At 46.5% G+C, this 17,255-nt stretch overlaps 1 protein-coding gene across 1 annotated transcript in view; it reads right to left on the minus strand.

The window, feature by feature from the left end:
* Window positions 1-2,844: 2,844 nt before the first annotated feature.
* LOC115075967 overlaps window positions 2,845-17,255 on the minus strand; it is a 32,666-nt gene continuing 18,255 nt past the window's right edge. The window contains exon 3 of the mRNA XM_029576967.1: window positions 2,845-3,944. Within this exon, the coding sequence (XP_029432827.1) occupies window positions 2,865-3,818 (954 nt within the window). The 5' untranslated portion in view covers window positions 3,819-3,944 and the 3' untranslated portion in view covers window positions 2,845-2,864. The remainder of the gene's footprint in view (window positions 3,945-17,255) is intronic.

Genomic DNA, 17,255 nt, shown 5'->3' on the forward strand with positions numbered 1-17,255 from the left:
ATAAAGAGCCACACCACCCCCTTTTCTATCCACTCTGTCCTTCCTTAACAAGTTGTAGCCTGGTATTACTGTATCCCAATCATGAGATTCTGTGAACCATGTTTCTGTGATAGCAACAATGTCCAAATTTGCCTCTGTCATTAGGGCCTGCAGATCTGGGATTTTATTTCCCAAACTATGAGCATTTGTGGTCATAGCTTTCCAGGTTCTCTTTTTAAGGTTATTGCTTTTCCTGGACTCCTTATGAGACTTTAGTTGACATTTGTTATTCACTTCACTCTTTCCTTTTGCAGTTTTGCCACTGATGATAGAGTCATTCATCTCAATTAGCTTTATCCTTTGGTTATGGATCTTGAAATTCTGCATGCGATGTTTTTTTTTTTCTCTTTTCTGGTACACTTCAATGTTTTCTCTAGAACTTCTTCAGTTATTAATATAGGGAAGGCTTTTTGTTCTTGTTGCACTTGATACTGTGTGTGTCTCCTTGTCACAGGTCTAATTCTACCAGAGCCTACTATAATCCTGGGTTTTAATGAATTCCTTAACGACCTGTTTGAGTGGGGGGGTATACTTGTTGGCTGCCCATCTGTCAAGAATGGGTGACTGTGGGACACATGTGTTATCCTACCTGAGCCTACTGTATTTCTTTTATTGACTCCTGGTTATTCTGTGGTATTGGGGAATTATTTTCTGAGTAATGCAATGTGGGTGTAATGCTTTTAATTGAAGCTAATTGAGCTTTAACCTCAGTCAGCTCCTTTTTCAAAGAAGAGAGTTGATGATTGCTCCCCAGAAGTTTCATCAAAATTGATAATAAAACCCCAATTCTGCAGCCAAAAATAGGCTGGAAATCCTTCCCCCATTGACTTTAATGGGAACCAGAAAACGAATTCACATATCGACATATCGGATTCTCCATACGTCCGAATGTAATGGAAATGACCCCCGACGAATACGTATCACGAATGCAACAAAATGTTTTTGGCTGCACATCCCTAGTACCTTTAGGATTTGAGAAACATACAACTTATATAAATCAATAGGAGAAATATTTCTTAGTAATGGGAAATTTAGAAATCTTAAGTTGTGTGCTCTTAATGTGTTCTCAACCTTCTCAAGCTTTTTATTTACTTCAATGTCACTTAAAACCATTGCTGACTGAATTTTCTCCACTTCTGTTACTTGTTTTTCCATTTTTTCCATTTTATTATTTTGTATCGTTATCTCAGAAGCATTATTCTTAACGTGTTGTTTTACTTCAATAACTTCTTTGGTTAAACCCAGTATTGCTTTCTCTAACGATTGGAGAGCTTTCCAAATAGAATGAAGCGATATCTCAGAATCAGGTAACAGTTTCTTTTGCAATGAAAGTTCCTGGCTCACTTCTTTGCCCGTACCCACTGCTAGGCCATCGCCATTTCCCAGACCCACAGTTCTTATCCTTGCTACAGGGTCTAGCCTGTCTCTTCCCGCTGCTCCTCTGGGCTCTACCTTGTCTTCTTGCTCCTGCAGGGTAAGTCCTTCCAAAATTCCAGCTCGCTCGGATGTTCCAACCTCTCTCCGGTTTACCTCCGTTGGGCTCACAATACTCCGCAGCCTCAATTCCTCATCACGGCCTGGAGGCGCAGGCTTTATAGGTGATTCGGGGCTTAAAGATGTCTCGGTCGGGGAGACCTGCTCACGCTCCAAAGCATGCTCCCCAGCGACCCAATCTCCTGGCGTTAGTGGGGGAACAGTGGCGAAAAAGCTCCCAATCCTGGGCTGAGATGATTCCAGAGGAGTGGAGGAACTCTCTCCACCCCTCACCCGGTCTTTCCATTTAGTGTGAGGCATGTCAGAAACGAGTAACAAAGAAAAAAAATCAGGAGCTCCTCACACCACAACCATTCAGGTCACCATCTTGGAAAGCTCTCCCTGTTTTGAAATACTCTTATTAGTATGTTTATACTATTATGATTAATATATTTATTATATGTCTTGATTTTATTGTTTAATGGCTGAGGATTGATGATAAATCTGTTTTTCCTTTGTTGTACTGCATACAGAGTCTGACGTAGCGGGTTCCCATTCAGATTTTGCCTGCATGTTTCTATTAATACTTTATGGTTTCTTTTTCCTGTATTTGGTGAGAGTCTGCCTGTGTCCTGCACATATACCCGAGGAGAGGTATTCTGCTAGCGTCTCAGAATCTATAGTGTCTTGGTTTGTTCTGTTTTCTTCATAGGTGTATTGGTCTTTTAGGGCAGTGGTTCTCAACCTTTTTTCAGCTGGGACACACCTGACAGATGGTTCTCACATGCGTGACACACTGAACATGTAAATAAACATTCTGCATCCTCAGGAACCCCCTCGACCCCCAAAAATGGGTGCAGAGCAGAACTATTTATTTATTTATTTATTTATTTATTTAAGTTCTTTTAATATACCGATGCTCAAGACAAGGTCTTTTTTTTTTTTTTTTGTCAAAATAGTTTTTATTGAGTCAAGAGCAACGATCAGGCCACAAAACAAACAAAACAGCTCCACACCAGTCTCAGAGGTACAAGGGAAAATACCAAGCATAAACAAAACCCTCTCAAAACAGCATTTTCCCAGGAATGGTAAACAGTTTCACAAACAGTAACGTACCGACCGTTGACCCGTGACCCCTATTGTCTTTTTCCTTATTTCCCCCCACCACAGACCCCGAATCAGCAATATCGAGACCCCCCTCCCCCCTGAACAAAGCCCGCCGTGTAGAGCTTACTCTGCTCCCTACACGACTCCCCCCACCTATCCCCCCTTCCCATCCATCTCCACCCCATACACACATTTGCCCACCCGTCCCCACCCCCCCCTTCCCGACCCAAGGTCCATGGAATGGATTAAGTCCAATCGTTAGAATAGCCGGAGATGAGCAAGTTAGCTTGAGCCCCGCCTGGGAGTCCTTGAAAGAAGGCCTGCCAACAGTCTTCATATGTCTGGTCCCGTGTACGGTGCCCCGAAATGCAATCCAAACGCTCCATCTGCAGCTCAAAAGTCATCCTGGCAAACCAGGCCTCATCAGTAGGCTTACCCTGTGGTTCCACCCATACCGAAAGTATAGTCCTGCACGCCAACAACATCGCCAGCCTTGCAAACCTAGCTTTGCCAAGTGGGCAAGGATTCACAGCATACAATGGGTGGCTAAGCAACGCCCGTCCCTCGCAGCGGCCGTGCAGTCCAGTGCATTGAAAAATAGTCTGCAGCACCCGGGTCCAAAAGGGAGCAACCGTAGGACAGAGGAGGAGCCTGTGGATCAAGCCCCCCTCCTCCCCCCCACATTTGATACAGAGTGGGGTATCAGTTAGCCCCATCCGGAACCTCTTGACATCATCGTAATAGGACAAATGCAGTATATGATACTGTAGCTCCCTCAGCCCCAGGTCCGGATTTTGATTATGCAGAGTCTGAAACCCATATTTCAATTGCTCAGAAGTCACTGGGTTATGTAAAACCGATGTCCATCGGGAAGCCAAGACAGCTAGGTGATCCGGCCGTTTGTAATCCATACACAAGCGTTTCCAGCACTTAATCGAATTAGTCACTGTGGTGGCAAAAAGGGATTCCGCGGCCACGTCGTCCGTGGACCAACAAAAAGTCTGAGTGTAATGACGCGCCTGTAGATACCCAAAGTAATGCTTAGGAGACAGTTGGTGTGCTCTAGCCAAAGTTTGGAAGTCCAAGAGCTCATGAGTGCCTGAATCAAACAAGTGATATAAGTATTCCACGCCCCTTGAGGCCCAGAACTGAAAAATGCCACGGCAATCCCGTCCGGGGCGAAAATCCAAGTTGCCCATAAGCGGGGTCAAGAGCGAGGAAAGGCCTTTCAACCCAGTCAATTGACGCAGCCAGCGCCAGGCCTTAATACATGGGGACAGCAGACATCTCGGGTATTGCAAAGCTTGCAGTTTCTTCGCATCCACCTGAATGAGAGAAAGAGGCAACCAGGGAGCAGACATACTAGACAGCAAACCCTCTTCGCAATAACAGTACTTCCCCGTAAGCCATTCCCCCACAAACCTCAGCTGGCAAGCAGCGTTGTAGAGCCGAAAGTCAGGCACTCCATACCCCCCCACCTCCCGGGTCTGTTGCAAAACCGTATATTTTATCCTTGCACGTTTTCCTTTCCATAAGAACCGTGACAAACCCCCATGTAACCTCCGCACATCCCGAACCGTCATCCAGCAGGGGAGCATGTGGAGCAGATATAAAAGTTTAGGAACCAGGATCATTTTAAGCAGTGTACACCGTCCGAAAAAACTCAGTGGAAGGAGGGTCCATGCCTGCAACTGCATTAAGATGGCATTTATTCTGTCCGTAATGTTTAAATCATACAGAAGTCGCAGGTCCCGCGGGACCCACACCCCCAAATATCGCATCTTCCCCGGTGCCCACGTAAAGGGGAAAGGGGACTGCCACCCATCTTGAAGCCCCGGGGTCAGGGCTAAGGCTTCAGATTTGGAGTAATTAATTTTGAGCCCCGCGATATCCCGAAATTGGTCAAAAATTTTAATAATTACCGGCACGCTGCGGCGTGGTCTCCCAACAACAGCAGTATATCATCGGCAAATAAAGCCGTCTTAACCGAGTGACCACCCACACTGAGCCCCCAGAAACCCCTCTCCTCCCGTAACCGTAGCGCTAGGGGTTCTACTGCTAGAACAAAAAGTAGAGGGGACATTGGGCATCCCTGCCTCACCCCACATTTTAACCCAATAGGCTCGGTAAGGACCCCATTTAGCAAAAGCCGGGCACTAGGTGAACTGTATAAAGCCCGAAGCCACGCAACAAAGGCCCCATCGAAACCATATTGGCCAGCATCCAAAACAGATATTCCCATGACACTGAGTCAAACGCTTTTTCAGCATCGAGACTCAGAACCATAGCCTCCTCCGAAGGGTGACAACTCAGGGCTGCGATAAGACGACGTACATTACGGACACCCTGGCGTCCCTTAACAAATCCCGTCTGATCCACTCCTATCAACTTGGGCAAGATGGGATTCAGCCGTGCCGCGAGCACTGCTGCCAAAATCTTTATGTCAACATTTAGCAAAGAAATAGGCCGATACGAGCCCACTTCAGCAAGGTCTTTGCCCTTTTTGGGCAAAACCACAGTGACCGACTGATTCATCCCCGCCGGCAAAACCTGAGTGTTTACCACTTCATTAAAAAATTTGGACAGCGGAGTCAGGAAGTGGAATGTGAGCAGTTTATAATATTCCGCTCCCAGCCCATCTGGGCCCGCGGCCTTCCCCAATTTCAAACCTTGAATTACCGAATATACTTCCTGGTCTATAATGGGTTGGTTTAACAACCGTTGCTGTGCGGAAGACAGCCGGGGCCACTGTATATTTTGAAAAAAATGAGTGGTGGTTTCAACATTTTGATCTTTTTGTCCATACAGTTCCTCATAGTATTCCCGAAACCTACTCTCAATCTCCTCCTGAGAGGTCACATAATGCCCCCCACGACCCTTAAGCCTAACAATAATTGTCTTCTGACTGCGAGGCCGTATCAAGTGCGCCATCATTTTACTAGGCCTATTCCCTTGTTTATACAGTTGGTATTTATAGTAGCGTAGAGACTTAGAGGCCCTTTGATATAGCCAAGTGTTCAACGCCTCTCTGACCTGCTCAACCCAAGCTTTACTCAATGGGGACAAGTCATGCATGTGCTGCCTCTGAGCACTCTTAAGTTCCGCCGTAAGGCGTAGAATCTCTGCATTCCGTTGTCGGTTTACCTTAGCAGTATAGGCGATAACATGGCCTCTCATGACCGCTTTCCCCGCCTCCCAAAACAATGTGGGGGAGACACCAGGGGTGTCATTAAAGCTCACATATTCTTTCCAGCTAGCTTGTAAATGCGCACGGAACACAGTATCATGGTATAGGTCGGGTCGCATGCGCCACGAAAAAGCCCCCCGTTGTCTCCCACCGAAAGCCACCTGCAGGTGTATTGGGGCGTGGTCAGACACATCAATGGCCCCCTCCTGCACGCCAGCCGTCCGATTCCAGGACTCAAAATTGTGCCGATCGCCTTTGCCCTCACTATGTCACAGGTACCGACGGTCGGCTCCTGTGACATAGTGAGGGCAAAGGCGATCGGCGCCATTTTGAGTATTGATTTCCAGCCACTCTGAGGTTGGATTAGTGAGAGAGATACACAAACTTTCTCTTCCCTCTCTCATATATATATATATATCTATACATACACACATATGCTCATCCCACACACATACATACATATGCTCTCTCATACACACACATGCTCCCACTTACACATGCTCACACACATATGCTCCTAACATACATATGCTCAGAAACACATGCTCTCACATGCTTCCTTTTACATGCACATATTAACATGACCCATCTCTCTCACACATACATGCTTATATATGCTTCCTCTCAAATACACATGCTCAGACACACACGCGCACATATACAAGCTCAGACACACACATACACACTCTCACATATACATCTCAAGCATATATAAACACACTCCCTCTCATACACACATGCTATGATGCTCAGACACACACAGCAGCTCCCCTTCGCTCACACACCTAGGTCTTGGCAGCCCAGAGCCCTCCTTCACTTCTGTCGAGGGGCAGGTTGGGAGCTGCCTTGTGGTCTTCTGCTGGCCAAGCAACTGATTGGGAATTGCCGGGCGGCCCCACAGCTCTCTCATCTTTGCGGGTTGACAACTGATGAACGGCCCTGCAGCTCTCGCATCTCGGCCATCCGGCAGGTTTGACAACTGCTGGGTGGCCCCAGAACCACTGCACAGATTTGCGATATTGACTTTTTCAGGCTAGCTGGTGGGTTCCCTCCAGGTGGATGGTAGCCTTTTTCTCATCTTGGGCACTTGGTGGCGGCATTCTTTTCATTTTGCTTACCAATCCTGTGGCTTTCTCTTGACGTTGGGCCCTGCCACCCCCTTCAGGCCACCGCCCTGTGCAAATGCACAACTTGCACAATGAGTTGCACTGGCCCTGGGTCCAGGGCATGGCTCAACTGAAGGAGGGAATATACAACTCTCAATTCAGGAGCTGCCCTTCCAGAAATACAAAATGTCCCCTTTATCCACCCTAAACCAGGTCTCAGCTGAGATCACAAGGTGTTTGTCTAGCATCTATTGGAGACAGAGAATACTGGCATGCTGAGGTCAGCATGGGAACCTATAAGGAGTGATATCAGCAAACCTGTTAGTTGCTGTCTCTAGCTGCTGGTTGGTGGGCATAACCCATACATCTGGACTGGCCTGGCTGGATGAAGAGGAAAGCAAATGTTGCTTACCTGGTGTAACAGGTGTTCTCACAGGACAGCAGGATGTTAGTCCTCACATATGGGTGACATCATCAGGATGGAGCCCTGTACGGAAAACTTTTCTGTCAAAGTTTCAACAAGCTTTGACTGACACTGGCACACTGGGTGCACTGAGCATGCCCAGCCTGCAATTATCCCTGTGAACCACAGGTGTCTCCCTCAGTCTCGTCTTATAGCTAAAAAGCACAAGTGAAACTAAAATAAAAGCAAAAACGTATACAGACCCAACTCCGCGGGGTGGCGGGTGGGTTTTGTGAGGACTAACATCCTGCTGTCCTGTGAGAACACCTGTTACACCAGGTAAGCAACATTTGCTTTCTCACAGGACAAGCAGGATGGTAGTCCTCACATATGGGTGAGTACCGAGCTGAGGATGCCCGAGAATGCACCAGATACACCGCAGACGCGCGAAAGCGAAATGATGGAGGTGGAAATGGGAACGGAGGGCATCCGCAAAACCATAATGGGTTCGTGGAAGGATGTTGGGTAGTGAACCGAAAAAAGTAAGAGTAGACGGACTGGCCAAACATGGAGCATGCCGGCTAGTCGAATGTAAGCAATAACGGGCTGCGAGGGTATGGAAAGGACTCCAGGCTGCAGCCTGATAAATATGTACAAGCAGCAGTAACCGAAGGGAAGCTGTTAAGGCTAGGACGGACACAACAGTATGTGGATACACACAGTGTTATAGTGAAAAGTCTGCTTGTTGGAGGAAAGAGATACAGACCATCAGTCAGAAGGAACAGGTCTGTTTGCCCACTGGAAGTCGCAGCTAGACTCCTGCCATGGAGGAAAGAGTCAAGTGGAATTCCCATGGAATGTAGTGCGATCTAGATAGAATGTAAGTGCAGCATTACTGTCTAGGAATGTAGACAAACCACTCTCTACCTGGTGAGAGAGAGTGAGAGAGAGAGAGAGGTTAGAAAATGGGCAGAGTATGCCCTGAGTAAGGAGAGGTGCAACTTCTACCTTAACAAGGATAGAAGTTGAATGCGCAGAACCACTCAGTGACATTTAAGAAGGAAAAAATTTCACTAGCTAAACTGTGAAATGAGAGGAATGGAAAAGCTCGAACGTAGAACATATGAGACTTATAAGGAGAATATATAGGTTCCATTCCGTGACTAGTGAAATAGAGGTGGCTTGATCAGTGGATAATCCATGGTAAGCTGACTCAGAGGGGTTTACCGTAATCGGGAACCCAACTCCCAAACGATACACCAATAAGGATAGAGGTGTACCTATGTGGAGGATGTCTGGGGAGCAGAATCCGAGGGAGTAAGAGAAGAGTGGTGTAGAAAAAGAAAAAAGGGTGATACCTTTTTTTTTTTTTTTAAGCGTCATGAGGTAAAGCCTGCCATTTTAAAGGTAGGATTTATGTATAGAAGGTTTTGTGACACTACCAGAACCTAAGAACCTCAGTAAGTCTATGATTTGGGACTGACTGGTGAGAGAATAAAAAGGTTACTGGTATGATGGATTGAGAAGTATGGGAAGCATACTGGTCTCGGTCAGGGAGTGGGGAAAGGAATATTGAACCCCATCCCAGTTCAACATTAGAAGAATGCTGGCTACGAGAGGCAGCAGAAGAGATATATTGAAGAGGCCCTTGATGGAAGAAAGGCATCTAAGGGAACGCATAGGAAAACATGTGCAGGGAGCAGAATCTGTGCATCGTATGGTATGATGCAGACGCAGAGGAAAGTTTAGTTAAACTCAGCGTTAGAAGATTTTCCCTGTACACATGTAATTGAGACCAGTCGAGAGGATAGAACCTACATGGGGAAGGTCTGATAGAGCGTTCATTAAATCTCTTAGATATGTGGCCCAAGGATGCATGAAGTGAGCAAGGGCCAAGGGTAGAACTGCGCAGCTGTCTAGCAGGGCAGCTAAGAAGTAGTGTGTGCTTATGAGTTGGAAAGCACATTGTCCCTATGCTCTCTGTCTGTATGCACAAAGAATTGTTGCAAAAGCAGTATTGGAAGGCATAAGGGCATAACTCATGGCTGCAACGTCCAGGACGTTTATGAGAAACTATGCTGGAGTGAAATAGACGCATAATGGGTTGAAAGCTTTCAGGAGAAACTTTATAACCCTAAGGAATTGCGAGCATGAGTAGAAGGAGACTAGGTCCTAGTTCGAACTGGAATAAGAATCAGGGACGAAAGCAATGAAACCACTTAGGTCCATCGAGTATAGAATGTCACTGAATATAACCCATAGCAGTTTTGAGTTATGAGAAAAATGCATAGTGGGAAAAAACCCCATAGCCCAACCATGAAAAGTTGAAGGGCTGAGGTTATGGAAAATATGCGCAGGGACATATAAGAATGTATCAGAATGTCTGTGCGCATGCTGGACAAGAGGGTCTTAAGACTGTGGTGTCCAGAAGTGTTACAGAAGGGATTTATGGCAGTGACAGTAATCCCAGTTAGTAAATGTATAGTGAGTCATGAAAACGTGAGAGCTCCTTGCATGTACTGAAAGTGGTTAGCAGTAGTCTATGCAAGGAAAAGTGAATGATGTTACACTCCGCAGAGAAAACAGCATTCACCAACAGTGATGCAAGAGACAGTTCACTTACCGAAGCTGGTGCTAGCGGCAGAGCTTGGGGTTGTAATGTTGACTCACCATAAAACACATAGAAACATTAAAATAATGTACTTACTGCAATATGGAGTAATGGTAACCAAAGATACCATTGTACCTGTGACTTCTAAAGAAAGTTGGAGTTTCTTAGGTCCAGGTTGTGCGGAGAGTAACTATTTTCTGTTGAAAGAAAGAATAGTGCAATTAAAACTCCCCAACCCCCCTCCCTTCTCCCCTCTGCACTTCGTAGCGCCTGGGGGAGTGTACCGGAACTTTGGTACAAGGTGGGGTGGCCGCTCTGATATCTGACCAGATGGGAGACCAGGAGGTGTCCCAATGGAGGATATCATGTAGGCTCCTGCAGGAGTGTGAGCGGTAAGTGGTACCCGCATTTCTGTGTGCTGTACAAGGAGACACTGAGACCTGTGGCCAGGCTTCAAGTTGGACTTGTACATGGGGCAATGGTTGCTGAATCTCATGTTTAGCAGATCAGCCAATGCAGCTGGAACTTTGGTTGGGAAGGAATCAAGAGTCAGAGCATTGGTCGGCACAGGGACTTGTTGCTGACAAGAGAAGAAGCCCTGCTGCAATCCCAAGAAGATAGAGGGGTTCTCCTGGTATTGTGGCTAACATAGCTAACATAGCGATATGTGACACTAATACAGTTCTTAAAAAGCACATGACCCAGAACTTTTCGAACCACGGTCCGAATGGGAGAACACAACTCTATGGGAATGCCGCCGAAGCGGGTACTTACCATCCGACGTGGATCGCCGCAAGACGAGCCGGTGAAGATTGTTGACTCCGTCGATCTCCGGAGTCCTCGAGGGGAAGGCCGGGAACGTAAACGTCCATCTCACTCTGAAACCGGTATGGTGGCACAGGTACAGAGGAGACAGGCCGGGCGTGACTGGCATTTCGACTGTTTCAGAGAACAGAGGGCCAGAATCCCACACCACTTGACGGTGGGGTACGCCAGGAACAGGGGAGCCCATTACGGAGCTCATGTTCCACTCCCTCGTCACAGCGGCTCAATATGTCATGACGCCAATGCAGAAGCCGTCGGACCTGGATCCAGAAGTTCTGGATCACCAAGGACTGCCAAAACTGTATGAATCAGTGCTGATGGCAGTGGTGATGTTGCTCTGCCCGAGCGTTGTCCAGCCTGGAGAAGGATGGCACCGACGTGCTGGATGGCGTCAGTGGCGGACGATCACGATGTCGGCGATGATGGGTGCCACAGTGCTCGGCCCGGTCTTTCCCCAGTGCCGAGATGGAAGCCCTCGCTGTCCTGGAAGGCAATCGATGACGGACTGTCAGCACGCCTGCTCTGCTCCTGACACAATGGAATGTCTTAAGCTAATACGGGGCTTAAAAAAGAACCCAAAGCGTGGAGCACTGTGAGGAGGCGAGGGTAATATGTGGCGGTGCTATGTCAGTATTGACGATATAAATGGCAGCCTAAGGGGCCTCGAGGATATCGTCAAAAATGAGTATGAAAAACCGTCGATGACTGGCAGGAGAATGATGACAGTCGAAAAACATCACCGTTATTGAAAAAGATACCGGCATCGACTGAGTCGAGGTCGAATCGATAGGGGCGTCAAGGACACCGAAGGAAATGACGTAGGTGTCGAGGGCATCGATGCATGGAAGCGGGCATTGATGCCTTTTGTGGCATGGCCACGGGCATCAACTATAGGGCCACAGACATTGACGGTATCTATTTGGACCGACTTGGATTTCCAAGTGTACATGGTATCGGTGTCCCAGACATGTGTGTCGGTGGCATCGATATGGGCACCTATGGAATCAATGGCATGAATCCCCTGGTCGATGAAATCCATTTTGGCATCGATGCCAGCCATGGAACCAGCATGGGCACCGATGCCAGCCATAAGACTGGCATTGGCATCAATGCCCATCCATAGAATCGAGCCGGCATGGATACCCACCGATGGAACCCACCTGGGTATCGAATTCCACAGATGGGACCAGCCTGGCATCGACTGTCATCGATGGATGCGTTCTAACATCGATGCCCATGGATGAAACACCTGGGCATCGATGTCCATCGATGCAAAAGGACCTGGCACCGATGCCATCGATGGACAAGCCATCTGGCATCGATGTCCATCGATGGGGACCATCCTGCATCGATGCCCATCGATGGCAAGGATGGGGCATCGATGGCATCCCCAAAAAAGGGGGTGGCATCGATAAAGTGACCCTGGCATCGTTAAAAGTGTCTCGGGCAACGGTGGCGTCGATCCGAGTATGCATGGCAGCGACCAACAGCGTGTGCGTCGATGGCATGCACCAGGGTAGGGACGGCACCAAGGAAGCCCAAGGAAAAAAACAGTGCGTAGGAGGAAAAAAGCCTGGTAGCACTGAAAGACAAAAACAGGGATGAAGGCATCAGGGCACCGCGGGGGGAGGGGCGCTGATGACATATGAAAACCCAGGGCGGTTTAGGAGGGTACCGGTAGTAGTGATAGGGTATCGACTGCGTGAGGGTACTAGGGAATGAAGGACCTGAAGCTACAGAGGTCCTAATGTTAAGGAAAAATGGAAAAAATCCCTATCCCACTAGCATAAGCAAGCAGAGTGTCACAGAGACACTCGCAAGCTATTTAAAGCTGACTGAAAAATGGGGAGAGGGAAGGCTTCAGTCGGTTAACAGGCCAGACAGTGACAGGAACCGACCGAAAAAATAAGAATTAGTACTCACCGAGTGTCGTAAAAACGTACGCGGAGGGAGACCCGTGCAGGGAAAAGTGTTTTTTGAAGTGAAAAGTTAAGTGTTTCCATGAGGTAATTAGTTAAAAAATCCTCACAGAGCTCCAACCACTATGCTAACTGCAGAGCGGAAAAAAGAAGACTGAGGGAGACACCTGTGGCTCACAGGGATAATTGCAGGCTGGGCATGCTCAGTGCACCCAGTGTGCCAGTGTCAGTCAAAGCTTGTTGAAACTTTGACAGAAAAGTTTTCCGTACAGGGCTCCATCCTGATGATGTCACCCATATGTGAGGACTACCATCCTGCTTGTCCTGTGAGAAATTATAGTACCTTGATATCTCTCCATGTTCAGCAAGATCTAGAGTACTGTGTGCAATTCTAGTCCCCACATCTAAAAAAAAGTTATAGTGGAAATGGAAAAGGTTCAGAGAAGGGTGACCAAAATGATAAAGGAAATGAAACAGTTCCCTTATGAGGAAAGGCTAAAGACATTAAGGCTCTTCAATTTGGAAAAGAGACAGCTGAGGCAAATGACTGAAGTCTATAAAATCATGAGTGGAGTGGAATGGCTAAATGTGAATCAGTTGTTTACTTTAAAAAACAAAAAGACTAGGGGCTACTCCATGAAGTTACTTAGTAGTATATTTAAAACAAATTCAGGAAAATATGCAGAATTAGACTCTGGCATTCATAGCCAGAGGATGTGGTAAAGGCAGTTAGTGTAGCTGGGTTTAAAAAATATTTGGACCAGATCCTTGAGGAAATAAGACACAAAACAACTCCAAGAAAAGCAGTAACCTGAATGAGAAAAGCTGGAAAGATATGAGCATAAATGCTCATAGTCTGGACATTAAAATTCCAGACCTGCAAGCCCTAATGGTGGAGGCAGACTTGGACATGGTTGCTGTCACAGAGACATGGTTCACAGAAACTCATGATTGGGATATGGCCATACCGGGCTATCACTTGTTAAGAAAGAACAGAGAGGAAAGAAAAGGGGAAGGAGTAGCTCTTTATGTCAAAAACAATATCCAAGCAACTGAACTGCAAGGAAGATGGGGTAAAAAAAGAAACAATATGGGCCATCCTAAAAAAAAGATGATGGTGCATCCATTTTTACTAGAGTGGTTTACAGGTCTCCGAATCAAATGGAAGAACTAGACAGAGATCTGGTAGAAGACATCCAACAGCTGGGAAAGAAGGGAGAAGTGGTGATTGTTGGAGATTTTAATTTGCAGGACATAGACTGGAGAATTACTTCTGCAGAATCTAACAGAAGTAGAGAGATAGTGGATGCCCTTCAAGGGGCTCTGTTCAAACAAATGGTAATGGAACACACGAGGGAGGGAGTTATACTCGACTTAGTGCTCACTAACAGGTATAATGTCTCTAATGTCTGGGTGGGTGCCCACATCAGCACCAGTGATCATCAAACAGTATGGGCCAGATTTTAAAAGGGTTACGCCTGCCAGGCCTATTTTAAAAAGGCCAGTGAAGCGTGTAAAGCCCCGGGACGCATGTAAGTCCCAGGGCTTGTAAAAAAGGGGTGGGGAAGGGGCATGGGAGGGGCGGTCCTGCAGCGGGGTCAGGCTCCTGGTACAGCGACCATATTTGCTGCTGTGCCGGGGATTGCATGCCTGCAGTTGGCCGGCACGCACAACTTACTTCAGCTAGGGCTGAAGTAAGTTTTGGAACAAAAGTAAGGAAAAAAAAAGGTAGGGGGAAAGGGCAGGGAAGGAAAGTTCCCTCCAATGCCGCTCTGATTTTGGAGCAGCCTGGGATGGAACGGGGGAAGGCAGTCCGGGCTCGGCGCATGCAAGGTGCACAATTGTGCGCCCCCTTGCATGTGCTGACCGCATGCGCGCATGTTATAAAATTGGGAGTACATGTGCGCTGCGCACGCTCCTTTTGAAATCTACTATGGTTTCATATCGCAAATAAGATATGGAGAAGTCACATGACCCGAGTTTTGCATTTCAAAAATTCAGACTTTGTTGAAATGGGGAAGGCTGGGAGAAAATGAGAGAGGTGAAACAACAGTAGGCCAAACTAAAAGGAGCAATTACAAAGACAACTAAACTATATGTTAGAAAAGTAAACAAAAGCAAGAGAAATAGGAAACCTATCTGGTTCTCAAAGGAGGTGGCTAATAAAATAAAAACAAAAAGAACAGCGTTCAAGAAATATAAAGGATCCCAAAAGGAGGAACACAAGGAAGAATATCTGGTGAAACTGAGGGAGATGGAGAAAGTAATCAAGAAAGCAAAAAGTCAGATGGAAGAAAGAATTGCCAAAGAGGTAAAGCGAGGTGACAAAACATTTTTCAGATACATCATAGAAAGGAAAAAGGTTCAAAGTAGTATAGTGAAATTGAAAGATGAAAATGATCAATTTGTGGAGGGAGACGAAGAAATGGCAGAAATAGTAAACAAATACTTCAGTTTGGTGTTCACAAAAGAAGACCCTGAAGAAGGACCATCGATAGTTAACAAGAAAATGGAGGGAGGGAGGAGTAGACGAAACTCTTTTTACAGAAGAGAATGTATGGGAAGAGCTAGGAAAACTGAAAGTAGACAAAGCCATGGGGCCTGAAGAGGTTCATCCCAGGATACTGAGGGAGATCAGAAATGTGCTGGCGGGCCCGCTGCACGACCTGTTCAGTAGTTCCCTGGAAACGGGCGTTGTGATGAGTGTTTGGAGAAAAGTGGTGGTGGTCCCACTTCACAAGAGTGGGAGCATAGAGGAGGCTGGAAACTACAGGCTGGTTAGCCTCCCCTCAATGGTGGGAAAAGTAATGGAGAAACTGCTGAAGGAAAGAATAGTGAATTATCTACAGTCAGAAGAATTGCTGGACCAGAGGCAGCATGGATTCACCAGAGGAAGGTCCTGTCAGACAAATCTGATTGACTTTTTTGATTGTGTGACTAAGGACATAAGAACATAAGAAATTGCCATGCTGGGTCAGACCAAGGGTCCATCAAGCCCTTGGTCTGACCCAGCAGATGCCAAACCAGGCCACAAGAACATGGCAAGTACCCAAACACTAAGAAGATCCAATGCTACTGATGCCAGTAATAGCAGAGGCCATTCCCTAAGTCAACTTGATTAACATTGATCCTTATCCAAACCTTTTTTAAACCCACTACACTAACTGCAGTAACCACATCCTCTGGCAACAAATTCCAGAACTTAATTGTGCATTGAGTGAAAAAGAATTTTCTCGGGTTGGTCTTAAATGTGCTACTTGCTAACTTCATGGATTTCCCCCTAGACCTTCTATTATACGAAAGTGTAAATAACTGATTCGCATCTACTCGTTCAATACCTCTCCTTATTTTAAAGACTTCTATTATATCCTCCTCTGCTTTCTCTTCTCCAAGCTGAACAGCCCTACCCTCTTCAGCCTTTTCTCATAGGGGAACTGTTCCATCCCCTTTATCATTTTGGTCGCCCTTCTCTGTACCTTCTCCATCACAACCATATCTTTTTTGAGATGCGGCGACCAGAATTGTACACAGTATTCAAGGAATTAGATCGAGGAAGAGCGCACGATGTGATCTACTTGGATTTCAGCAAAGCTTTTGATACAGTCCCGAATAGGAGGCTTATGAATAAAATGAGAAGCTTGGGAGTGAGCACCAACGTGGTGGCCTGGATTACAAACTGGTTGATGGATAGAAGATAGTTTGTCATGGTAAATGGAATCTACTCTGAAGAGAGAAAAGTGTTAAGCGGTGTGCCACAAGGATCAGTGTTGGGACCAGTCCTGTACAATATCTTTGTGAGTGACATAGAGGAAGAGATAGAAGGTAAAGTTTGTCTTTTTGCAGATGATACTAAGATCTGCAACAGAGTGGACATGCCGGAAGAGTAGAGAGAATGAGATGTGATTTAAGGAAGTTTGAACCGTGCTCAAAGATATGGCAGCTGGGATTCAATGACAAGAAGTGCAGAGTCATGCATCTGAGGTCTGATAATCCAAAAGAGCTGTACATCTTGGGGGTGAAGGCCTGTTGTGTACGGAGCAAGAGAGGGACCTGGGGTGATAGTGTCTAGTGATCTGAAAATGGCGAAGCAATGTGATAAGGTGATAGCTAAAGCCAGAAGAATGCTGGGTTGCATAGAGAGGAATAACCAGGAATAACCAATACTCCAGGTGAGGCCTTGTTGAGGCCTCACCTGGAGTACTGTGTTCAGTTCTGGAGACCATATCTCAAAAGGGACAGAGACAAGATGGAGGCGGTCCAGAGAAAGGCAGCAAAAATGGTGGTGGTGGTGGGAGGGTCTCCATTAAAAGACATATGAGGAGAGGCTGAAGAACCTAAATATGTACACCCTGGAGGAGAGGAAGTGCAGGGAGATGTGATACAGACATTCAGATATCTGAAAGGTTTTAATGATGCACAACTGACAAATCTTTTCCGTTGGAAAGAAATAAGTAGAACTAGGGGGTCACATAATGAAACTCCAGGGAGGAGATGGTGAAGACAAAAGTGGTTAAATATTTCAAAGGGGCATGGGATAAACACTGTGGATCCCTAAAGATGAGATGGAAATGGAAAAAAAAAAAAG

This window comes from Rhinatrema bivittatum, chromosome 14 (assembly GCF_901001135.1).
Source record: "Rhinatrema bivittatum chromosome 14, aRhiBiv1.1, whole genome shotgun sequence".
Taxonomy (NCBI): Eukaryota; Metazoa; Chordata; class Amphibia; order Gymnophiona; family Rhinatrematidae; genus Rhinatrema; species Rhinatrema bivittatum.